At 39.5% G+C, this 26830-nt stretch overlaps 1 protein-coding gene across 1 annotated transcript in view; it reads right to left on the reverse strand.

The window, feature by feature from the left end:
* The window catches only part of RAPGEF5 (Rap guanine nucleotide exchange factor 5), a 136248-nt gene that overhangs the window by 104862 nt on the left and 4556 nt on the right, over nt 1–26830 (reverse strand). Inside the window, exons 2-6 of the mRNA XM_070729049.1 lie at nt 24078–24128; nt 23048–23154; nt 10728–10849; nt 7834–8002; nt 5192–5258 (exon numbers count right to left, since the gene is read on the reverse strand). Coding sequence (XP_070585150.1) covers nt 5192–5258; nt 7834–8002; nt 10728–10849; nt 23048–23154; nt 24078–24128 — 516 coding nt within the window. The remainder of the gene's footprint in view (nt 1–5191; nt 5259–7833; nt 8003–10727; nt 10850–23047; nt 23155–24077; nt 24129–26830) is intronic.

Consider the following 26830-nt stretch of genomic DNA (forward strand, 5'->3'; position numbering starts at 1 on the left):
TTTTCCAGGGATGCCCTGGTCTCAATATCCCATTTCACCTCTTAGTGCCAACTATAATCTCATTTCACTCATTTTTCATTTCACAAAAACCCATTCAGGACTGCATCACCACCTACACCCAAATTTTTTTTTTCTATTTGGTACCAGGGCCAAATCAGTCAAAATATTTCCAGAATTTGAAGCCCCTCAATTAGCCACCTAAGCCTACTTCTACCTACACCCCCATGCTATTCTCATTCAAAATTCAAATAACAGTGGGAATCCTAATGTCACCCAGGTATAGCTCTCTGACTCCAAACCAAATCCCAATTCTAAAGATGGCTTTTTGAAATTTTTACTGAAAAGGCATAATGACTCAAGCCAACAGAATACAAAGTCTTTACTGTCAGTACTCTTATGAATCCCATCAGTGTTTATAAGAGTTATTCAGCATACAACTGTTCTGAAACAACTTTCAGAGCAACCTGAATGTCACAGAGTTTTCCTAGAGTAGAGACCAACTGAAGAAAGCAACCAGCAGCTCAGACTTTCTATAATCAAGATAGTCTTCTTTGGAGTACCATCTGTCTCTATTGACCATCTATGGGTGCACATAAGTCAGGGAGAAAAAAAAGAGACATAAAATGGCAGCCACCAATCCAAAGCCATTAACCGCAGGAAATACTTCATGCCCCAAGTGATGCTCTAAATCTGGGCCATAGCACATCATTAATGGCTTCTGCTTATCTGCTCCCTCATAACATTTCACAATTTGTTTCCAATATTTTGCAGCTGGCTAAAGTCTTGTCTCACAAGGTGTCTTAACAATTAACTTTTTTCTTCTGTTTCTGTGTGTCTGATGGCTTGGATGTGTAATATGGATGTATTATATTATGTTGTAAGCCGCCCTAAGTCCTTCAGGATTGGGTGGCATAGAAGTCAAATAAATAAATAAATAAAATAAAATAAATAATAGGATAAAGGGTACAATAGGGTTGATATTCCTGGAGGGGTCTGTAATATGGTAAATGATTTAGCTTTACTAGATAAATGGTCAAAGCAATGGAAACTGCAGTTTAATGTTTCCAAATGTAAAATAATGCACTTGGGGAAAAGGAATCCTCAATCTGAGTATTGCATTGGCAGTTCTGTGTTAGCAAAAACTTCAGAAGAGAAGGATTTAGGGGTAGTGATTTCTGACAGTCTCAAAATGGGTGAGCAGTGTGGTCGGGCGGTAGGAAAGGCAAGTAGGATGCTTGGCTGCATAGCTAGAGGTATAACAAGCAGGAAGAGAGAGATTGTGATCCCCTTATATAGAGCGCTGGTGAGACCACATTTGGAGTACTGTGTTCAGTTCTGGAGACCTCACCTACAAAAAGATATTGACAAAATTGAACGGGTCCAAAGACGGGCTACAAGAATGGTGGAAGGTCTTAAGTATAAAACGTATCAGGAAAGACTTAATGAACTCAATCTGTATAGTCTGGAAATCAGAAGGAAAAGGGGGGACATGATTGAAACATTTAAATATGTTAAAGGGTTAAATAGGGTTCAGGAGGGAAGTGTTTTTAATAGGAAAGTGAACACAAGAACAAGGGGACACAATCTGAAGTTAGTTGGGGGAAAGATCAAAGGCAACATGAGAAAATATTATTTTACTGAAAGAGTAGTAGATCCTTGGAACAAACTTCCAGCAGACGTGGTTGGTAAATCCACAGTAACCGAATTTAAACATGCCTGGGATAAACATATATCCATCCTAAGATAAAATACAGGAAATAGTATAAGGGCAGACTAGATGGACCATGAGGTCTTTTTCTGCCGTCAGTCTTCTATGTTTCTATGTTTCTATAATAAAATCAGCCTGAGAAGTATCAAAGAACAGCCCATCATGGTTGCCATTTTTATTATTAATCAATTCACTACTTAATCATCTTCTAAACATTTAAATTTTATTATGCAGTGGCACTGTTTTACTGACTGTAAATATCAACCAGAGACTTCTATGCCTAACGTGCCATTAAAGACCACTATGTGGTTCTTCGCATTTTGTTGAGCTTCAATTTAAATCTGCTCTTAAAATAGCAATGGCACTTATATACCACTTTACAAGGCTTTACAGCCCTCTCTAAACGGTTTAGAGAGTCAACATATTTCTCCCAACAATCTGCATCCTCATTTACCTATCTCAGAAGGATGGAAAGTTAAGTCAATCTTGAGGCTGGTGAGATCTGAACTGCCAAATTGCAGACAGCCAACAATAAGAAGTAGTAGCCTGAAGTATTGCATTCTAACCATTGCACCACCACAGCTCTTAATCATAGCAAAACGTGAGGATTTATGGAAATTGAAACCCAAAAATACCTGAGGACCACCAGTTCTTTACCAGTTTCTGATTTATAAATTAGTATGCTGTGTGTAGAAGCAGTTAAGAAAAATACGTGTTAGAACAGTGTCAATTGCTCTTCCCTAACATTCCTTCTCAGGCTGATATGAAAGCAGTTCCCTAATTTTATTAAATATACTGATTAGTGTAATGCAATGATTTTGTAATGTAACGTTTTTCAGACTCTGCAACTTTAAATTGGGTAGACTAGATGCCTCCAGATCTCATTAAGTGCTTATTATACTATTTAACATTTACATGAAGCCGCTGGGCGAGATCATCCGACAGCATGGGGTGAGGTATCATCAGTATGCTGATGATACCCAGTTATAAATCTCCATCCCTTACCAATTCAGTGAAGCAGTTGACATGATGTGCCGGTGCCTGGAAGCTGCTAGGGTCTAGATGGGAGCCAACAGGCTTAAGCTCAACCCAGACAAGACCAAGTGGCTCTGGGTATTCCCTCCGAATACCTTTGTGTTCCTTTTGTCCATCCTTTGTTCTAGGAGGTGAGATTTCGAGCCCCTCAGATAGCGTTCGTAACTTGGGTATCCTCCTGGATCCACAGTTAAATCTTGAACACCATCTTTTGGCTATGGCCAAGGGGACCTTTGCCCAAGTTCACCTGGTATACCAGTTATGGTCCTATTTGGACAAGGAGGCTTTGCGCACAGTCACCCAGGCCCTCATTACCTCTCATCTTGATTATTGCAATGTGCTCTACATGGGGATACCCTGGGAAGAGTGTTTGCAGACTGCAGATAGTCCAGAAGGCAGCCACACAAGCTGTTATGGGTGTGTTGCACTGGCTGCCGATTAGTCTCTGGTAACAATTCAAGGTGCTGGTTATCACCTATAAATGCCTACATGGCTAAGTACCTGACTATTTACAGGACAGTCTCCTGCCACATACCTCCCAGAGGTCTATTAGATCGCACAGAATCGATCTCCTCCAGGTCCCCTTGACTAAACAATGTAGGTTGGAAGGGCCAGGGGATTGTTCTGTTGCTGCCTCAGCACTATGGAACCAACTCCTCCCCCCCTTTAATGTTCACACTGCTTCCCACTCTACTGGCTTTTCAAAAAGCTTTGTTGACAGGCCTGGGAGCCGTGAAATCTAACATCAGACGTGCTCAAATTATGTTTGGCTGGTATGTATGTTTGTTAGATTGCTTTTTTGAGTTTTTATAATGGGTTTGTTAGGGTTATAATGAGGTTTTAATTCCCCCCCCCCATCAACATACTGTTCATCAACATACTTTTTTTCCCCATCAACATACTATTGATGTTCGACTTCTTTATATTATTGTACTATTGTATTATTTTTTTATTGTTATAAGCCGCCCTGGGTCCTAAGGGTGGCATAGAAGTAGAATAAATTAAATTAAATTAATTATATTACCTATTCGGCTGCTATCTATTCCAAACAAAGGTTTCTTTTGCATAATTGCTAAATAATGTATTCTTTAGTTTTACGATGCAGTTACAGTTTATTCCCTTACCTTTCATGTAAAAAAAATTATCTTCAATTGATTCAATTGTATTTTAAAATGTTTATATCTAGTTTTCTTTTCAATAGTAGGACCAAAATATAAATTTAACAAAAGCAGCATTCTTGTTTTAGTTTTTTAAAAAATGAAAAAGTGGCAGGGTAAGCATTAATGGGCAAGTTAGCAGGACTATCTATTTACAAAATAAAGTGTTTCCTGATGCACCAAGGGGAAAAGTCTGCAATACTTCATTCTGTTAATGAGACATTACTGGCAGATCTAGCAATAAAAATAAACAATTCAGACTACATGCTAACGGGGGATGTACTTCAAAGCTATTTAAATCAAAGATATCATTTTAAGCATGTTTAAAAAGAAACACTACAATTTCTACAACACCAGCATGATTGATAAACTGTCAGGAATGAAGGGCATCACAATCCAAAACAGTAGGAAATAATGAAGTGGAAGTTATTTTATTTATGAAAGTTAAGCACATTCTCTTGTTCACATGGCTTCTAAACTGCTAATTGATGAACAAAAAAACCTGTATTAAAAATGTTTTAAACAATTATTCTAAAGTGTATCATTTTTACAAAACACATAGTTCAAGATATTTCTATACTCTTTCTGCTGTAGTTTTGCTTATATACACTCAATTATTAAATGGGTTTTGCATGGAACAAATGCTGAATTATTAAAGCTTGATTTCAGTTGAAATTAAACAAACAATACAGCAGAAATACTGTACACAGAAGTCATTTTCAGATTTCTTGGTCTAATTCTTGGTATTAATGTTAATTTTCATGTGGATAGGAGTTTGAATTAATAGTTTAATGGTCTGCCGGCAGGACTCTTTGCAGAGAGCTGAATGATATGCTGCCAAATTAAGATATTTTGAGAGCTTGGGAGCAAAAAGTCCGAATTGGCAAAGATGTTCCAGGCTAATGCAGACCAGTTGCATGTGCCCAGTAACTTTTAACTGGCTTGAGTTCAGTGGGACCTCTGAGAAAAATCTTTCTCAGCAATGCCTTAAATATTCTAAACAAGCGACATATATTTCACATTCTACTATTCAAAAATATCTCCCAACTTCAGTAAATGTATCTTACTCTCCAAAGATAATCTTCCTTCGCATTTTAGCTACACTTACCCTGAGTTTCTTGATTTTAATAACTAGTACTGTTCTACAAGTAATATTAATTACTATTGCTGTTTCCTTTTTCACCGCTAATCAGTAGTGGAGGATGTAAAATCCAGATACAAATATAAGAAATGAATTGTTTAAGTAACTGATTAAAATCATCCCACAAATTAATCTTTAAGAAAGGCTTACTGCTGCTGTGAGACGAGCAAGAATTTCTGCATTGCTTTCAGCTGTTTCTTCTAGTCTTCTGTTATCCCTTTTGAAACAAAAAGCAAATAAAAGCTCATAGTGCATCTGAGGTGTAAGATTGATCTGAATTCCCTGAAGGCACAGGAAAACAGAATTAGACTGCCATAACTTAGACATAATGCTTAGGTTTTCCAAGATATTATTTCTGCCATGCAAACTGAACTGGCTCTCATTTTGCTTCTGGTTATCATCTTTAAAACCCAGCATAGGGTCAGGTTATCTGCATGAATTCTTCTTCCTAAGGACATCTACCCACTCTACCAGATCAGATAGATGGGTGCACCCCTAATCCCTTCTCTTAAACATTATCGTATTATGGGAACTAGAAAGTGTGCCTTTTTCATAGCAGCCCCTGCCCTGTGTAATATTCTTCCTTTTGAAGTTCGACAGGCCTTTACCCCCCCTAGTCTTCCAAAGAGCTCTGAAGTCCTGGCTTTTCCCATATGTGCTGGGAAGATGAGAGGAAGAGAGAAGATAAGTAGATGAGAGGATTTTATGAGGAACTGTATGTTAAAAGTTAGCTTTAGTACTGTTGTGGTTAGCTCTGGCCCAGCTCCTGCCCCATGGACTGTGGATGTGGGGGAGACATCCACATGCTGCAGGCCTGTTTTGCCCCCCCCCCCCGTGGAATCTGATGATGAAGGCTCCTCTGACCAAGAAGACATGAGTGACAGGGAGGAGGAGAGTGGGGCAGACAGCTCAGAAGGAGATCAATTATCTAGCTCCTCCTTGGATTCAGAACAAGAGTTAATGATACATCCACGCATGCGGAGAGCGATGCATAGGCAACAACAACTGAGAGATTATTATCAAAGAAAATGAGGCCACCTGTGGTTGGGTGGGGCTGTGGTAATTAGTGAGGGTGCTATAAATAGCAGCTTGTGGGTTTGGCCATTGTGGAGGATTATCTGATCATTGTGTTTCATGACTGCTTTACTGACTTTGACCTTTTGTGTGCTGATTTCTCCCCGCTTTGAAACTAAACCAGAGCAAAGTGTGTTTCACTTTGTGAAAGAAGAAGGACTGTGAATTGCCTCACAGCTGCAAGCTAAGTATCAGAGAACTGATAAGGGACTTGTACAAATTACCAGTTTGTTTGGAGACCAGTGCTCTTTGCTATACCAAAAGAGGGCTTAGTTTAAGTGAATTTTCATTATAAAGAACATTGTTTTGAATTTTCAAACGTGTGTGTGTCTGAAATTTGTACCTGTGAATTTTTGGGAGGAGTGTACCAGAGAGCCCGACAGAACAAGTACTAAAGGTTTTTTTTTAATGTTTATGGTTTTAATATATTTATATATTATATTATTTTGTTAATGGTGTTTTAATTTCTGATTGGGGACCGCCCATAGTTTGATATAAGATGGATGGCTACATAAGTCTTTTAACAAAATAATATACATGATTCAAATGCTCCTAACATTAGTACAACCAATGCCTTTATTTTTAGCAAATATTAAGAAAATGTAATGTTGTAGGTTTGTTAATATGCTTCCTTGAATGTCATAACTGAACAGCAATTTTAATTTAAGAATGGCACCCCAAGGAAATAAACTCTTCAGTTTAATTTCAAGGAAGAAAAATTAAAGTTATAAACTTTAGTTATTAGCTTCTTGTGATCAACAGATGGTATTAAAAAAGGCACAGACTTTGCCTCCAATGGGCACATGATATAAAATACAAGAAACCTGGCAGATTACTGTATCTGATGTTTTAATCTCAGTTTATCCCATCAGTATGTTTCTTATGAGACTTCTTTTAAATCTCATGTTCTGATGTCCTCTCTATTTGTCTTTACCTACTGATCATTTTACTATTTTAACGTAGCATGATGTGATAAAGCTCACACATATTTCTAACTCAAAGAATCTTTAATCAAAATTATTAAATAACCACAATAATACAGATTTATATTATGGTAATGGTACAAATTGAAATCACATCAAATTAAGCAAAACTAAACAGCCTCAACTATAACATTAGTGCTCTCTGTATATCTAATTATGTATTAGGTTTGATGTCTTTTTCCCATCACTTAATGCAAAACTAACTCCTAATTGAGGCTGAGGTAGTAACCATTCAGTTTAACTAAAATTGCTTAAAAGTGTGGAAAAATACAACATGCATGCTTGTTAAATACTGTGATATACTTGATTATGAAGATTCATAAGTAGCACAGGCTTTATAAAATGTAGAAAGCAGAAAGTAAAATGATAGGATTTATTGCTATTCACAAGCTATTAAATATGCTGTTCATATATAATGTTAAGTGTTACGTTTATGCTTTAATTCCTACATAAAGCTAAATCCTAAGGAAAAAATATTTTTTTACATAATGGTTTAGATTTATTTTTATAAACTTAAATACAGTATAATCATTTTTACGGTGGTACTTATATGTGTGTAATATTTCACACTGGTGATTTAGTTTTTTTTAAAAAATACTTTCAATATTTTTAAATTTTATTAAACTATTTGAAAAGGTAAATCTTAAGAAATGGACTCATCACATGCTGCAAAATTCAAAACATATAATGCATATATGAAGCAAGCCCATCAGTAAATGATAGAATTGTACTTACGGCTCACACATATTAATCGTTGGAGAAGTAACAGGCACCATCTTCAATAGAAATTTCACACCTTTTCTCCATCCCTTTTCTCCTTCATATTCACAGAATAGGTATGTGCATTCATCAGATGAAAATTGGTAGAAAACATACCTGTCTAGAAAATGTATCTGCTTATCCACTGTTTAAAGAAAAAAGAAAGAAAATTAGTGTGTGTGTGTGTGTGTGTGTGTGTGTGTGTGTGTGTGTGTAAAGAAATAGTTCTTTCCTGAATATCACAAGTCAAATATAAAATTGCAAATGTAATCTACAATTCATGGTGGAAAGATAATTTCTGTATAAACTTGAAAACTGTACAGAGTTAGGAGAATATTTTTATGGCAGAACCACCTCCCCAAGACTTCCAATGCTGTAGACTAGATAGAAAAGTAAAAACAAATATTCTGAAAATAGCAAAGGAAAACAACACTTCCAAACCACTGCAAGACAAACAACGTGAGTGTGCCTACATCATGTTGTTCCACCACAGCAGCCTACAGCATGCTGGCTGAAGCAGTGGGGAAATCCAACATTTTTTACTACTGGTTCTGTAGGTGTGGCTTGATGGGCATGGCAGAAGAAGGATTTATTTATTTTTTATTTATTTATTTTGTCCAATACACAATGAGGGTTTTAGTGGGAATATATCTATATACACATAATAAAATACATGATGAAGGTTATAGAGGAGATACTCATAGTAAAATATATCTAAGAAATAATAGAAAAGAAGATAAAGTAATAGAACATATCAATGAAAGAATAGAAGAAGAGATATAGGAATAGAAGAAAGGTATAGTAGATATAGGAAAGCAATAGGACAGGGGACGGAAGGCACTCTAGTGCACTTGTACTCGCCCCTTACTGACCTCTTAGGAATCTGGATAGGTCAACCGTAGATAATCTAAGGGTAAAGTGTTGGGGGTTTGGGGATGACACTATGGAGTCCGGTAATGAGTTCCACGCTTCGACAATTCGGTGACTGAAGTCATATTTTTTACAGTCAAGTTTGGAGCGGTTAATATTAAGCTTAAATCTGTTGTGTGCTCTTGTGTTGTTGTGGTTGAAGCTGAAGTAGTCGCCGACAGGCAGGACGTTGCAGCATATGATCTTGTGGGCAATACTTAGATCTTGTTTAAGGCATCTTAGTTCTAAACTTTATAGGCCCAGGATTGAAAGTCTAGTCTCATAGGGTATTCTGTTTCGAGTGGAGGAGTGAAGGGCTCTTCTGGTTAAGTATCTCTGGACATTTTCAAGGGTGTTAATGTCTGAGATGCGATATGGGTTCCAAACAGATAAGCTGTATTCGAGGATGGGTCTGGATACTGATACTGAAGTCACAGAGTAAGGAGACATGTCATTTACTTACAGACTCAGTCCTAATTGGATAATAGATGGATTTACCCCTTGCATGGATGTTATCTCCACGAGCATGAAGATATCCCCATTCCCTCCCCACTCCTGGGGCAAGGATACTGCAAAATCTCCATTCCCACCCCACTCTGAGGACAGCCAGAGGTGATATTTGATGGTTCTCTGAACTACTCAAAATTTCCACTACCGGTTCTCCATAACCTGTCAGAACCTGCTGGAGTTCACCCCCTTCTGGCTGTTGAAGTTCATATGTATTAAAACAACTAAGGTCTCAGAAACCTATGGGTCTGTGTAGTCAATTTGAAGAAGACGGCAAAAACTAATATACATATGCCAACTAATTATTTCTTCACAAGTTTTTGTGTAGGTAGAAGACCAGTGCAGTTTTCCCCAAATAGAATTTTACTACTATCAATGAGTTATGCCTCTTTAAAAAGCATTTCATTTTCTGAAAAACTCTTTCATGATAAACTACCTATGAAGACTGCATTTGTTCATTACAAGATGCAAGTTAGAGATAATATTATTATAAAGTACTCTGCTCAGCAAACAAAACCATGTTAACAAAAAAACCCTCATGCAACAAATATTCTGGTGGATGAATCCACAGCCCCAAGTCTACGAAAAGGGGCGGCATACAAATCCAATAAATAAAATAAATATTTCTAAGCAAGACCTATGTTGCAAAAACTTCCCATGTTAGTGAAGTATTTTTCAAGATTCAAAACCTTAGAGAGTACAGTAAGCACAGTACTCTATAAAAAGCACGGAAACATTACATTAAGCAAGTCATACTGAGCTACCTGAAGAAAACATAAAACATCATAGCAAGAACCAATGTAAAGATATAGAGGAGAAATGAACAAGGGGTTCAGTTATAAATAAAGTAGATAGATAGAGAGGCCAAACGCAGCAATGGCTTAGATGTGGATGGATCTGTGATAAATATGATAACACGTGAAAAAGGGAGAACACAGATATATATCAAAGCTATGTGTTTATTTATATATGTGGAGATGCCTGCCACTTTTGAATACAAGAAAACAAGCTGCCTTCCCCAAAGGGCCTTGCTATCAAAAAGAATCATTAAAAATGATTGAAGAGGAAGAAGAGATAAATAATAAGGAAAGGAATGCATATTCAGTCAAAATAATATTTTCAAATAACATAAGCATATAGTGAAACTGCTATTCAAATTTTAAAAATTTAATGAAAATAATGTCCAGAAAAAGATGATAAAAATAACCAGGGCGATATATATTATTTGGCATGTACTTTCATGGACATAAATATCTAGCAAAAATATTGTTATAATTATCCAGAATGTGAAAGATACAAATGTATGATAAAGGGAGACTATTTTTAAAATAATGTCCTTCTTTTTTTCTAATTTCTTTTGTATATATTGTAAATTTAATCCTCCAATAAAGAGAAAAACAAGAGAAATTGAATGCTTTTGCACAACAGATTGGACTTGCTATTTCAAAACTGACCTGCAAACACAATTCCCATGTTCAGTAGTAGCTGCCAGATACCAGCTGCTGTAGATCTGCTGTTAATGAAAGTACAGCACTTCAAAAGCCAGTCTACCAGTTCAGATCCAACGCAACTTTGCCTAACAAAACAAAAACCAAAATTGTAATCCTGAAGCATTTAGAAGGCTTGCATTTGAATAAACATACAACAAACATTGTACTTAGATTCATATCACAATGAAATACACTTACATAAACTGAAATCAAGCCAATGAATCCAGATGACACAAATGATGACCATGCTTTTATATCTAATTTTGCAGTTTAGTGTAATTGTCTTAACTCCAAGGACTGGTTGCATTACAACATCTGCCATGAAGTTTACATATTCAGAAGTAGCTATCAAAACAGCCACTTGAACCTCTGTGAGGCTGCCCTGAGTAATTTCTATTAGAATAGCTGTTTGAATTAAAATCTATCTAGAAAAATCTTGGGAGCCTTGATGTGCTGAATTTTGTAGGAGCAAATCCCACTCTAAATTTTTGCAGCGGCTAATAGCTACAGCAATGCAGCTGTAGCTGTTGTTCTCCTGTAAAAAGACCCAAAAAGAGATTAACTTAGTTCATGTATGAATATCATAAATCCTTTAGCCTTAATTTTTCCTTTTGGTTTGTTTTTCATAAATTATACAACCATATAAGGAGCCTCCAGGTATTGTAATCGAGTTTACTTTCTCATAACTCGACAGTTAAGAGTGCCACAAGAAGAAAGATTGTCTAATTTGGGGATTTTTAAACTGTAGATCAGGGGTGTCAAACTTAATTGCTTTGTGGGCCATACTGTGCTGTATCACAATATGTTTTCTTTTGTTGAGCCAGGGTGGGCATGGCCTTCATAGGCTGTATCCGGCCAATGGACCACCGGTTTGACAGGCCTGCTGTAGATCATGACTCAAAGCTTGAAGCAAAGTCTCACATAACTTCAGCTCTGCCTCCAGAAGTCTCATGGATCATTCCCTCCTTCCTACATTCCTATAATGTCCACTAGCCCAAATTCACAAGGTTGATCAGATGTTGTGTGCTAAATAGGATTCCATAAAAATATCTATTCTCCATAGTGGGTGGAGTTAGTCTCCAAGAATGGGAATGACACCAACCATAGCCAACAAGGACCGAGTCTGAAAAATTATAAATAAGGTCCCCCATGAGTAACACCCCCTCTTTCGGCTCAGTCATCCGTAGGACGCCTGCATTGCTCCCATTCTTTAAAGCTAGCCAGTTCTGAGGTGAAAAAACATTATTTTCAAATTCATCTGTGGGTACCAGTGAAAATCAGAATCATCAATAATATCTGCCTCCCCTGATCCCCCCTTGGGTTGAGGCAGGCAGTAGGTCTTGGCCCTGCCCTGAGCCTAGCCTCTAGCCAATGACACCTGTCAAACTAAAAAAATCATTGATTCCAGCTGTGAAGGCCTTTGTGACTCTCCTTCCATCCTGTACTGGGTTCGGAGGTCACGTCTTTAATCACTACATCAAAAGCTCGCAGGGAGAGAGGCTCTCTATTACATCTGGTTCCTGTCATCACCTCATCAAGCTACAGGAGTCTAGCACTCAAGCGGCCATTTACTTCTCTCTCCAGTTGGGTTTTGCCAAAATAGCTGAATCGGCTCAATCTAACATTCCTGTAAGTGAGCTTTAGCTCGCCTCCATGCCATTTCCTAAAGCCGGTGTGAGCTCCAAAACCGGCAGGGCCTTTCTCTGATGAATATTCTCTGATGTCAGAATTCTTGCGGTCTCCACAAAAATTCTGACATCAGTTGATGAAGAGGCATCCTCCTGAGGTGAACTGAGCAGCGTTACAGTTATGATGGCCATTTTGAATAAATTACTGGGCCAGCAAGCAACAATTTTGCATACATTAACTTGCCATCAGCCATTTTGAATATATTACTGTGCTGGCAGTCATTTTGAATAAATTGACAGGGGGCATTTTGCATACATTAAGTTGCTGTTGGCAATTTTGCATCTCATGATAAATACATTTAATCTGACAGCTGAATGCTGGTGCCAGATGACATCATCAAAGTTAGGCTGGCATCTTGTCGACCTACCACGGAACAGATCTACTTGGCAATGTGGTGAATTTTCTGGTCGTGGTGTCTCCAGGAGAGCTGTTCTGGTGTTGATCGATCCATCATTGAGGTTCTTTGGTTCCTGAGACAGGGAGTGGCTGCCCTTGCCACGGTGCTCTCATGTCACTCAGGGGAGGATCGGTGTCTTACCATCCACTTATTAGTAGATTCCTTAATGGGGGACATTAACAGTGCAGAGGTACCCTTCCTGGGACTTGGCAACCATACTTAATGCTCTCACTCTGTCTCTGTTCAAGTCATTGGAAGATGCTTCTCTCCACCATCTAATGGTAAAAGTAGTCTTCCTAGTAGTGATTACTTCTTCTAGGTGAATTTCAGAGGTGGCAACTCTCTCTGTACACAAATATTTGTATGTTTTTTATGATGACAGGGTTGTCTTAAGATTAGATCCTTCTTTTATGCCCAAAGTCAACACTTCCTTTCAAAGGGCACAGGAATTTGTGCTCCCAGTTTTCTATACACAACCCACTAATGAACAGGAGAAGTTGTGTAGCATTCTCGACGTCATGCCTTAGGCACTTACATCAGATGAACTTCCTCCATCCACCAATCAGAGGCTCTGTTCATCTGTTTCTAGATTGCTGCAGTTGGCCGGAAGGCTTCCTCCACTATGGTGGGACACTGGTTCCAGGTGGCCATTTCCTTTGCCTTTGACCAATTGTCTCAACCTGGTCTAGCTCCTTTGACTGTCCATTCTACTCAAAGCACTGCCACTACTGCAGCCTACTGTGGCATATGCTTCTATTTCTGAGATATGCCAGGCAGTGACTTGAATGTCTCCTTTTATCCGGCATTATAAAGTGGACCAATTTGCTTTGGATAAAGTCTCGTTTGGTCGGAGGTGGCATGGGATTCGAATAGGTCCAGCCATCCATAAATACCCTATCTAGAGACAAAGGCTTTGGTATGTCCCATCCTTGGAAATTAGCTCCACCCACTATGGAGAAGGAGCATTGGATAATGTGATACACCCTTTCTAGTAGGGTGGAGCTAGTCTCCAAGCCCCTCCCTTTTTATATCTAAATTTTCCTGGCTGGCTGTCCTTGCATTAGTCTTCTTAACTATGTTTTATAGAGCAGCATGCTGAGCCTGTCTTACTCCTTCACACAATAAAGGGGGTGTTACCCATGGGGAATCATATTTATAGTTTTTCAGGCTCAATCTTTATTGGCTATGGTCGATGTCATTCCCATCCTGGGAGATTAGCTCCACCCTATGAGAAAGGGTGTATCACATTATCCAATGCCCCTTCTCTTCTTGCTATTTCTTCTTGCCTTTTATGTTTGCAGTTATAAGGGGAAGAATGGGGAGAAACAAGCTTTCCATATGATTCCAGGAAACAAGTATGCTTGGCAATAGAATTGAAAGTGCTTGTCCCAAACAGGACACTTGCTGCAAGAAAATTAGAAGAGGGAGGGCATACGTCCTACATTGGCTCAGTGCTGAACAATGTACTCTGAGCGATTGGTTTCTTTGATTTAGCACTCAAATGAAAGATGAGGTTAATCTACCTAGTGCAAATATGCTTTTGCTGATTGGTCACCTACTTATTTGATCAACTAAACTGGTTTGTTCTCTTTTCTATGCATATACACTGCACATACACACTAGACAGTAACTAACAATCCAATACCATGCTGTACTAAGGCAACAAAATCCAGATAAAATCACTAAATAGTAGCAAGTATTAGACCTGAATCTCTTTCTAGTGATTGGCCACACTTTTATAGCCCAGATCCAATTCTAATTCAGCTACCCTGTTTCCCCGATAGTAAGACACCCCCGATTGTAAGACGTATCGGGGGTTTCAGGGGGGTCGGCTAATATAAGCCATACCCCGAAAGTAAGACATATGTCTTACTTTCGGGGAAACACGGGGGTATTGCCGGGGGGAGCCCGATGACGTCACTTCCAAGCTCCGCGCGCGCCCCTCGCCTTTACCTCGCCGCGGCGCCACCGCCTCTTCCCCGGCTTGGCAAAGCGAAGGACGGCGCTGATCCGAAGCGAGCCGAGCGGGCGGCGGCTTGCAGCGAAGGCGTTCCTCCCAGCAACCGAGTCCTGCCGAGGCTTGGCTGCAAGCGGCCAGCGAGGCCGACCAGCTCCGAGGCGAGCGGCCGGAGCTGCGCCCTCCTTCGCCCGCCTCCTTTCCGGCAGCCAAGTGGGGCTGCCCAACTGCGCAGAGCGGCTCCTCCCCTCCAGACACACGCTTCCCCGACACGCGTCTGTAGCTCCACGCGTGCACGCCGCTTGGAGCCCTGAGGTTGAACTTGGAAAAGGGCTCACAAGGCTCCTGTCCCACGGCTGCCCTTCTGGACTCTGGGGAGATGCCTTCGGGAACGCGACCCTTTCAATTTTTTTCCAATGTAAGACATACCCCGAAAGTAAGACGTAGTGGGGCTTTTGGGGGTAAAAAGAAAGTAAGACACTGTCTTACTTTCGGGGAAACACGGTATTTAGCAACATTCAATTTCCATTATGAGACAGATATGTTACAAAGAACCCTACTAGTGTTTACTGTTGTCACAGAAACCCTGGTTGGCTGCAATCCCAATTTATGCATTTTTTTTCTGCTGCATCGTACTGTGAGCATTGCAAGAAAGGTTTGAGGAAGGCTAGTGGCCTATGAGATGCAGGCCTTGCCACTACCAAGAAATGTCATGATCCATTCTACACAGAGTATGGCTACTTTAACAGCATGCACAATATAGGCTTCAATTGAGGAGGTCTGTCAAGCAGTTACCCTTTATCCCCTTTCATACGTCATATACCCCTTTCATATGTCATCGGCAAAAAGAATCCAAACCGCACATGCGAACTGAATAAACAATCTCTCACTGCCAACCCACAGTCAGTAAAAGACATTGGAATACTAATATCAAGTGACCTAAGTGCTAAAGCCCACTGCAACAATATCGCCAAAAAAGCTTCTAGAGTTGTTAACCTGATCCTACGCAGCTTCTGCTCAGGCAATCTCACACTACTCACAAGAGCCTACAAAACTTTTGCCAGACCCATCCTAGACTACTGCTCATCTGTCTGGAACCCATACCACATCTCAGACATCAACACCCTTGAAAATGTCCAAAGATATTTCACCAGAAGAGCCCTTCACTCCTCCACTCAAAACAGAATATCCTACGAAAATAGACTAACAATTCTGGGCCTGGAAAGCCTAGAACTACGGCGCCTAAAACACGATTTAAATATTGCCCACAAGATCATATGCTGCAATGTCCTACCAGTCAATGACTACTTCAGCTTCAACCGCAATAACACAAGAGCACGCAACAGATTCAAACTTAATACAAACCGCTCCAAACTTGACTGTAAAAAATATGATTTCAACAATCGAGTTATCGAAGCGTGGAACTCATTACCGGACTCAATTGTGTCAACCCCTAACCCCCAACACTTAGACTCTCCATGATTGACCTCTCCAGGTTCCTAAGAGGCCAGTAAGGGGCGTACATAAGTGCACTGGTGTGCCTTTCGTCCCCTGTCCAATTGTCTTTCCTTTCTTTCACATATCTTATATATTCTCTTCCTTTCATATATCCTTTCCTCTAAGTTCACTTTCACCCTCATATATATTGCCACATGTCTATTTTTCTTCCTATGTATTTGTGTATTGGACAAATGAATAAATACATAAAAATAAATAAATAAACTATAAATTGGACTTCTATGCATTGGCTGAGGCAGCTTCAACGTATTTGATCTGATTTGAGGCACAGGATCTGGCTGCACCTTCTCTATAGGACAGCCAGCTTTGGTATGTCCCATTCCTGGATACTGCTTGCAGGAAAAAGGGGCATTGGTCCTACCTTCTCATAGATGTGGAGACAGTATCCAGCCCCACCTGGATTGGTGTCTGGTCCTGACTTACATTAACATTCTGTTCCACCTCCCCGTGGTGGGTGAGGAGATCTTAGATCTCAAGATAGAAGGCTGAAATGAGATCAGAAGGGACTCTGACTGTCTAAAATATGAGGTCCTTGAAATGTAAATCTTCAGGGCCCTTCACACATCCAATGTATACCATGTCCATTCCAACTTAAGAGTCAGTTGAGGGCAAATGTTAGGAAGGTCAGTTCTGGGCTCTGTGAAATCAAGAGTTAATCTTTGGAATGTAGGTTTCACTTGTAAAACCACTCTATCAGAGTGGAATACACAAAGATCTGATTGGATAGGTAGAGATGCCAACTCTGATATCCTGCATACAGATGTTACAGACACGAGGAACACCACCTTATATGACTCGAATGGACTCCGAATGAGCGAGATGAGGATCTTCATTAGGTCCCATGTGGAATAACGATGTACCACAGGTGGACATAGATTGATGCTCCATGCTTCACAATTAGTGAATCATGGGATATTGTGATAAGGAATCCTTAGCTCCACAAGTCAAAATAGAAGACAGGGCTGCCACCTGCCTTTGAATAGTATTAGGAGCAAGCCCCTTGTTAAGGAATGTGCAGAACCCTTGAATTATCAAGGACATGCATAGAGTAAAATGTGGAATTCCAATAGATATCCAGGCGATATGAGTAATTATTCAGTCATACAACACAGATACATTAAAGTGTATAAAATAGTGTTTATTTTAGAAATAGCACAATCAAGTTTAACAGTCGGGTCATATACATTTAAATCATCTCTCAATACAATAATAATATTACAAGCCTATCTTTGTCTTACATATCAGACATACATTACATGTTACAAATGCATCAAACTAACATCAAACACACAGAGCTTACTACATCAGTCACAGTGAATCAGCAGAAAGAACACAAAGAACAGAAAGAGAGAAGCATGCCTTCTGGCTCCCTCTTATGACAATTTACAATACTACTTCTTAAAGCTATAATACTTCAATACAAACAAACGTTTATTGTTAGCTTGTTTATATATTGAACATCCATTGGTTGGAAAAAAGATCTATTGACCCACAATGGGAGTATTGGGTGTACAACCCTAACATTGGTAGGGGAATCTCCTCCTCCCAGAAGGATTGGGAGGTTACCTTTGAATCTGTTTGCCTTGCTTGACCTGCAGCTGACTGCCTGGGAAGAAAGGCATTTGGTTATTGTTGCAGTCTAAAACTGCCCTCCTTCCCTCAAAAAGATGAAGGACAAAAATAAGGGACAGGCCATAACCTTATCTACAGGAAATGGAAGGCAAAACTTTTCGTTTGTCCTGGGAGTTCACTAGCAGGGGCTCAAGAGAGTTCCCTAACTTGATCCCTGAAAAGGGAGATAATATCAAGCACCACTTATTACGAGCATCAGTCTGCCACTATCATAGCCATAAGAGGTGTCTGGAGGCCACTGAAGATCCAATGGCCTTGACCACAAAATAAGCTGCTTTAAGCATGGTGTCCATGAAAAATTCTGAAGCCACCATAACACTGTTCAGATTTTGGTGGGACCACATGTCATTTGCCAGTATGTCCTATAACTGCCTTAGCCAAAGCAGTGAGGCTCTAGAATGTCACCAGCCCTAGAAGACCTGTGGAGATGGGGCTGGGCCCCAGTGGAAACCAATTCTCTAGATGTTGGCATGGAGCCTAATAACCCCTCACTGTTGCCGGGCAAACCAAATGGTAGCTCCAATTGTTGATCTGGAGACAAAGCAGCTGCCTGTGAGGTTCCAAGGCATCTGATCTCATTCCCCTGGGAGGAGAGAAGGGAAAAGAGAGCCTGAAGGCTAAAACCCTTGATGATGACTGGACTTTTTTACTGTGGTCTTTTGGGCCTTGGATATATATTTTTTCAATAACCTTGTGCCTTGTCTGGACTTGTTTATCTACCCTCTTGGATGATTTATGGGATCTGCTGGAGCGAGATCCCGTTGAAGCAGCTTTCCTTTGGGAGGCCCGGTTGAAGTGCTCTGCCGCCTGTAGAGGCAGAAGCTGAGGTCTCCTCTAAAATGGCTGCCTCTCTAGAAGTGGTGTCCGCCATTTTGAATTACAGTCACTTGGCTCCTCAAGGGAAACATAGAAGAAACATAGAAACATAGAAGATTGACGGCAGAAAAAGACCTCATGGTCCATCTAGTCTGCCCTTATACTGTTTCCTGTATTTTATCTTAGGATGGATATATGTTTATCCCAGGCATGTTTAAATTCAATTACTAAAAAAAAGTAATTGAATTTAAACAGGGAAAGCAAAGGAAATATACCTGTAAAATGGTAATTGGAAGGAAGTTGTTCTGGTAAAATAGCTGAGGCTAGAGCAGAATCCAAATTTGGGAGATGCTGGCAAAACTGCCTGGCCCATGTGGATCTGGGCTGGATCATCCACAAGGAAGAAGCAAAATGGAGTCTTGACTCTGCAGCCAAAATGGCAGCTTCCAATCCCCTTCGGCGTGTAGCTGCAGAGCTAAGCTTGTGCACTACAATCTAAATCAGCTTAGTGCACCCAGAGCACAGGCAGAGGATAATGCCAGCTCCCAGAGCCCTGGGATAGAAGACTAGCTTAGAACTGGATGTAGCCGTATAGGTTCGAGTAAACTCATCCCCCAAAATGGTGGTGCAGCTTTCCTGCAGGCTCTTCTTCCACTATCAATTAGCCCTCAAAGCACTGCAGAGCAAGGCTTGTGTTGCCAGCTGACAGCTTGACCCATTAGACTATGGCCACAAATTAAGCCCAGAGGGTCAGCATGTTGGAGAAGCCAACTCCTGTGAGTGTTGCCCTGTTAGGATTGCCAGCCAGCAACCTAACTGCCACTGAAGCAGGTCTCAGCAGGATCAGGTAAGCCCTTCACGCCAGAAAGTTGAATCACTCACGCACACATACTGCTGGAATAAATACAAATAACAGAATTGCTCTCGAAGAGCAATCTGGGCATGGGAGTTCTGCAAAACATCTTGTCCAAGATAAAACTGAGTCTAAAAAACGGAAGACACAAGAGGAGGAGGTGTGTCATCTACTTTGCAGACTCAGTCCTACTGGATAATGGATGGAGTTAACCTATTCCTGGATGCTGTCTCCTCTAGCACGGAGAATAAACTGCTAACATTGATCCAATAAAAATATATAGTCAAAATGAAACTGATCCTTTCAAAAAATAAAAGCCAAATTTCAAAATTATACAAAACTGATCAAGTTTATCATTCTCATTTAAAATATATTTCTAAATCTATTGGAGTATTCTTTCCAAGAAATTATAACATTAAAAGGCTGTATTATTACTTTAACATACTGATTAATGTTAAATTATTAAAAGTAGAATATTTTTGTCTATTTCTGATTCAAATCTTTGTTTTTATTGGGAAGAAGAAAATGAAAATGATATTTGTGTTCCATTTGTGTTTCTGGTAGTAAAGATTTCTACATAAAAAATGGCTTAAATATATTATAATCAATTATATTTTACATATTATAATTAATTAAATTAATCAAACAGAATGGAAACTAATATGACTCATCTCTAAAAATCTTTATGAAAACTAAGCTAACATAAAAAACAGAGTTGGAAGGGACCTTGGAGGTCTTCTGGTTCAACTCACACAGGAAAAGACTAATTCTTTGCTTCCACACTGTGATTTTTTTTTACAGATATTTGCAGAACCTTCTTAAACCAATCTTTCAATTCCAACATTAAACAATGCTTTTCAATTCAAGCGAACATATTTAATTTTTCAACTATTATCTCCCCTTTTATATAGCTCTGGCTCAATGAAGAGCTACCAAAATTTTTACTACCACACTGTGACCGTAGTTTATGCAGGACGCCCTGCATTTTCTTTCAACATCTTTATGCAGGACGCCCTGCATTTTCTTTCAACATCAAATTGGGTGCTCTGGGGCGGGGCTCCATTTTCGCTACCCCACTGCATCCTCTCCCCATTCGGGCAGTAGCCCACCCCTGCTCTGGCTAGAAGATCCACCACTGCCTTCTACTAATATTTCTATGCTGATACCATTATTTTTATTTCTTCAGGATATGTTTCTTTATTCTAATGAAGGATGCTGCAATTTTTCCCTGCCATATTCAATTTCTCCAGATTTAAATTGGAGTTTCACATTATCAGTCTTCATATTTATTACAAGCTGCAAATATCTGAATGACCACTAGTTGGCAGCCAATAAATAAAGTAGAATCTTAAAAGTGCACAACAAAGACTATGAAAACTACATTGCCAATAAAGCTGATTTAAACATAAATAAATAAAATAAAATGTGCCTTTGACTTTGATTCCCAGACTATCTCACAAAAATTCTAGTATCTTGATTTCTTCAGGGAAGTGCTTCTAATGATGAGGTATGATTTATTTATTTTATTTATTTATTGGGTATTTATTTATTCATTCATTCATTTCTTTCTTTATTGGATTTGTATGCTGCCCCTCTCCGTAGACTCGGGGCGGCTAACAACAATGATAAAAACAGCATGTAACAATCCAATACTAAAACAACTAAAAACCCTTATTATAAAACCAAACATACATACACACAAACATACCATGCATAAATTGTAATGGCCTAGGGGGAAGGAATATCTCAGCTCCCCCATGCCTGGTGGTATAAGTGAGTCTTGAGTAGTTTACGAAAGATAGGGAGGGTGGGGGCAGTTCTAATCTCCGGGGAGAGTTGGTTCCAGAGGGCCGGAGCTGCCACAGAGAAGGCTCTTCCCCTGGGGCCTGCCAAATGACATTGTTTAGTTGACGGGACCCGGAGAAGGCCAACTCTGTGGGACCTTATCGGTCACTGGGATTCGTGCGTGAACTCGGGGCAGCTTACAACATTTTGGTAAAAAGATACAATAAGTAAAACATTTCTAGGCCAATTAATAGAATAATTAATTTAAAAATTATCTTAAAAACTAAACATTTAAAATCAGAGTCACATACATACTATCACACCGAATACATTCATTGGGAAGAGTCTGGGGTTTAATGTCCCCAAGCCTGGCGACCTAAATGTGTTTTCAAATTCTTACAGAAGGCAAGGAGATTTGTGAACTTGGTGCACTTAGCAACATATTAAACATCTTGAAACCAATAAGATAGGATTGCTTTTCCCAAAAACATTTATTTCAGCAAACTTCCCCTTTCAAAGCAGTGATATATCACAATCCAAGAAAAAGTAACCATAGCATATTGCAACACACTTCCTACAGCAGTGTTGGTGGGTTAATACCAAAAAAATACCATACAAGCTGAGATTGGGCCTCTGTGGACATTGAAACTATAGCCCAAGTTCTGGTATACAGTGGTACCTCGAGATACGAGTTTAATTCGTTCCGGACCTGGGCTCTTAAGTCGAGCAGCTCTTATCTCGAACGACTTTTCCCCATAGGAATTAATGTAAATAATTTTAATTGGTTCCAGCCCTCAAAAAACTCACAAAGTTAGTCTAAATTATGCAGAAAGACATGTTTTTAATGAAGAAATGTACATGTACATATAAATGAATAATGAAGTTTCTTTCACTTAACTTGTAAACTTTCTTAAACTTTTAAATTTACATATGTTCAACTTCTCTGCCACCCAATCCTGTAGGACAGAGGTCCCCAACCCTTTTTGCACCAGGGACCGGCTTTAAGCGATCAAGAGAGGAATGGGTGAATGAATGGACGGAGGGTGGGAAGGAAGGAAGGAAAGAGGGAAGGGACAGAAACAGAGGAAGGAAGCAAGGAAACTTATGAAAGGGGAGAGTAAGAGAGGAATGAGTGAAGGGAGGGAGGGAGGGAAGAAGGTGGGAAGGAGAAAGAAAAGAAGAAATAGAGGAAGGGAAGGTAAAAGAGAGAAAGAAAAAGAGCAAGAAAGAAAGCTGCAAGCACCCCCCCGAGCCCCCCAGGCCGGCTGCAACCTTTTAAAACACGCGCACCGCTTCGCAGCTGTCTCCTGAAGCCGAACGCGGAAGTTAGCGTTTGGCTTCAGGAGACAGCTCCTTGGCGCTTGTATCTCGAATTTGGGCTTGTAAGTAGAACAAAAATATCTCTCCCCTCCCAGCTCTTATCTCGAGTTGCTCTTAAGTAGAGCAGCTCTTATGTCGGGGTTCCACTGTATTCTGTTTTGTTTTTACACTTCATCATAGGAATGCTTTGGATTAAGAAGTATCAACCTGGAAAGAAATCAGCCAAACCAGGAATGCATGGTGACTAATTCAGATTCAAGGCAAGTGAGTGAAGGAGCAAGCAGAAATGATGTTTAGTTAAAAAAAACCACTGTTACCTGCAAAGTCCCATCATAGACATTCTATCTTTTATCAGAGCAGAAGCTTGCAACAGAAAAACATTTCTGAGAGCTCTTCCAGCACACACGGCATCCTCTCCATAAATCTAAAGGAAGATAATATATATATATATAGCATTACAACTAGATAAAAGTTGCAAGACACAGCAAACTAGTGCCTTTTAATTTCATTTACCTTTTAAAATATGGTTTTAGTAATCAGTAATAATGATATATTAAAATTTCTTTTCACACAGTTAATGCTGCTGCATTTCTATAAAGTGATACCTTGTCTTACGAACTTAATTGGTTCCAGGACAGGTTCGTAAGGTGAAAAGTTTGTACGACGAAACAATGTTTCCCATAGGAATCAATGGAAAAGCAATTAATGTGTGAAAGCCCAAAACTCACCCCTTTTGCCAGCCAAAGCGCCCGTTTTTGCGCTGCTGGGATTCCCTCGAGGCTCCCCTCCATGGAAAACCCCACCCCCGGACGTCCGTGATTTTGCAACGCTGCAGGAGAATCCCAGCAGGGGAATCCCAGCATCACAAAAATGGGCACTTCGCTGGCAATGAAAGTCCAGAGGTGGGGGTTCCCAGTGAGGGAAGCCTCAGCAAAATTGCAGCATCGCAAAAACACTGACATCCTTGAAACCCCACTCCAGACTTCGGTGTTTTTGCGATGCTGTGGAGGTGGGATTTACCATGGAGGGGAGCCTCAGGGGAATCCCAGCAGCGCAAAAATGGGCGCTTCGCTGGCAATGGATGGTCCAGAGGTGGGGTTTCCCAATGAGGGGAGCCTTCGCCTGGCAACAGAAGTCCAGAGGCAGGGCATCCCAGCGGCGGTGGGTTCGTAAGGTGAAAATAGTTCGGAAGAAGAGGCCAAAAAATCTTAAATCCCGGGTTCGTATCTCAAAATGTTTGTATGATGAGGGGTTCATAAGATGAGGTATCACTGTAGCTCAAAACAATGAAGGAATGTGACTTAAGTTTGTATAAGAATACAAATATAGAAACAACAGTAACAGTACCTTATTAGGAGGATTTTCCACATAAGGATTTGAAATTCTCCTAGATGCAATCTGTATAAAAAATTAAAAAGTATAGGAATGAGGAATAATTCAAACCAACTAAGATAAATAAAAACATTTATTACCAATCACTTGGCACTGATGTTTTGCGTATAAAATACTGAAGTTCTTTTTGTAGTACAGTGTTCCCTCGATTTCCACGGGGGATGCGTTCCGAGACCGCCCGCGAAAGTCAAATTTCCATGAAGTAGAGATGCGGAAGTAAACACACCATTTTTGGCTATGGACAGTATAACAAGCCATCCCTTAACACTTTAAACTCTTAAATTACCATTTCCCATTCCCTTAACAACCATTTACTCACCATTATTACTGGTACTCACCATTGAATAAGACACAGTGATCCTGATATTTATAAACATAATTATTTATTAACAATAATTATTATTTTTGTTATTTATTTGCAAAAATTATTAGTTTAGCAATGACACATGATGTCATAGGGGTGGGGAAAACCGTGGTATAGGAAAAAAACCATGAAGTATTTTTTAATTAATATTTTTTTTAAAACCATGGTATAGGCTATTCGTGAAGTTCAAACCCGCAAAAATTGAGGGAACACTGTACTACACTTTTTAAAACAAATGCTTAATTCTTCTCTAAATTCCAGAGACTTTTGAGGTCCCTTGACCCAAAAACTGATTTTATCAACACTTTTAAAATTAAAAATCCATTCACTTTTATAAATAGCCCTTCATTAAGCATTACATTAAAGTAGTAAATGCTCCTAATTATCAATTAATCGAATTTTTAGCAACCTATCATTTTAGGTCAGCCACCACATGATTTTCATATTTTTTGTCTTTTCTTTCTCCTTCTTGAATTGCCTTCTAAAAGTCAGCTACCACTATTGCAAAGGACTACTTAACATAATACTTTTGCTAATAGTCCTTAGTCACCATGTTGTATAATGGCCATTGGGACCAGAACTTCTATTGCTAAGCAATGTAGTCCTGAAATGTATCGTCATGTGACTGCATATGGAACGTCCCTTCCATTAAATGTTCCCAAGAAACTATGCCTTCTATAGCAGAGGGCTCCAATATTTTTTTTTTTTTTGCACCAAGGCCATGACCATCTTCCCCTAAAGTTCTCAACCTGGGCATCAGGACCCTTTTGAAGATCGAATCACCATTTCACAAGGGTTTGCCTAAGACCATCAGAAAAGACAAATTTTCCATGGTGTTAGGAACTAAAACTTCTATTCTGGCACCTTGAAACATATTTTTACAATCCAAACAATTAGGTGTTTACAGTGAGGGTGTCCCTCTGACCTTCCTGCCAATCAGCTTAAAGCTCTGTTGGGAGAATTGGTACTAGACTTATGGTTGGAGGTCACCACAACATGAGGAACTGTATTAAGGGGTTGCAACATTAGAAAGGTTGAGAACCACTCATTGTTTCAAATTATCACCAGCCAATCAAAATGCGGCTCCTATCTTTTTCAGCAGTCAATCAAAATGCACCTATGTTTGTCACCAGTCTCCATGTCAAGCAACGCCCTGTTTCTCCATATAAATGGACCATTCTCATTAGTTCAAATTATGACCAGTGCCTCCTATCTTTTTCACCAGCCAATGAAAACGCAGCATCTATGTTTGTCACCAGCCAAGCCTATGTTTTTCACCAATTTTTACCTTTCACACGTGTGACATCTACATAATTTTGGTATATAAAAAGGGTTGTAATTGAATGCCATGCTGTGTTGACATTTCAAAGCAATTGGTGAAGAACTTTCGGAGATAGAGGTCATGAACAAACTGACATTTACATGTTTATTTATATAGATTATGCACTTCTTGTAATTATATTACTTATACAAATATACAATACACTCATCAAACTTATACATAATATTATATAATTCTTATTCCATAGTTATATTTCTATTCTCAAACCAGGTATACCATCTACTCCAGACTTGACAATACTCTGATTCAATTCCATTGTTTCTATAAGATTTTTCAATTCTGGTGATGGGGACTCCCAATAATTCCATGGATAACTAAGAAGACAAACAAATTATGTAATAAATCAATCAAAATTTTCACAAATGTTTGGGATGTATTATACAAAACACTAAACCATCAAGAAATTGTAACACTGAAATATATAAAAGAAAATAAAAGATATCTGGAGCATGGTGGAGTTAATTATAGCAATTGAAATATTGCTGAAGATCCAATGGCTCAAATTGGGGACAGATCATTCTACAAAAGGACTATTTACTGTATTTTTCAGACTATAAGATGCACTAGAGTATAAGGTACATCAAGATTTCAAAGAGAAAAACAAGAAAAAAAGTTTTTGCCCTCCCTGGCCTCTAGGAGCACTCTCCAGCCCTCCCAAAACCTCGGTGCATCCCATTTTTGAAAAAATAGGCCCATTTTTGGCCTCCTGAACCCATGAAAAGTGTTCAGAAACTACAATTGGTCCAGAATGCAGCCATACGAGCTGTTGTGGATGCACCTTGGTACACCTACATCACACCATCGCTCCGCAAGCTACGCTGGCTCCCAATCAGTCTCTGGATATAATTCAAAGTGTTGGTTATCACCTACATGACTGAGGGCCAGACTATCTTCAAAACTGCCTTCTGATCCAGTGACTGGTAAGAGCCCACAGAGTTGGCCTTCTCTGGCTCCCATCAGCTAAACAGTGTCGGCTGGCAGGCCGTGGGGGAGGGCCTTCTC

Source organism: Erythrolamprus reginae, chromosome Z (assembly GCF_031021105.1).
Source record: "Erythrolamprus reginae isolate rEryReg1 chromosome Z, rEryReg1.hap1, whole genome shotgun sequence".
Classification (NCBI taxonomy): Eukaryota; Metazoa; Chordata; class Lepidosauria; order Squamata; family Dipsadidae; genus Erythrolamprus; species Erythrolamprus reginae.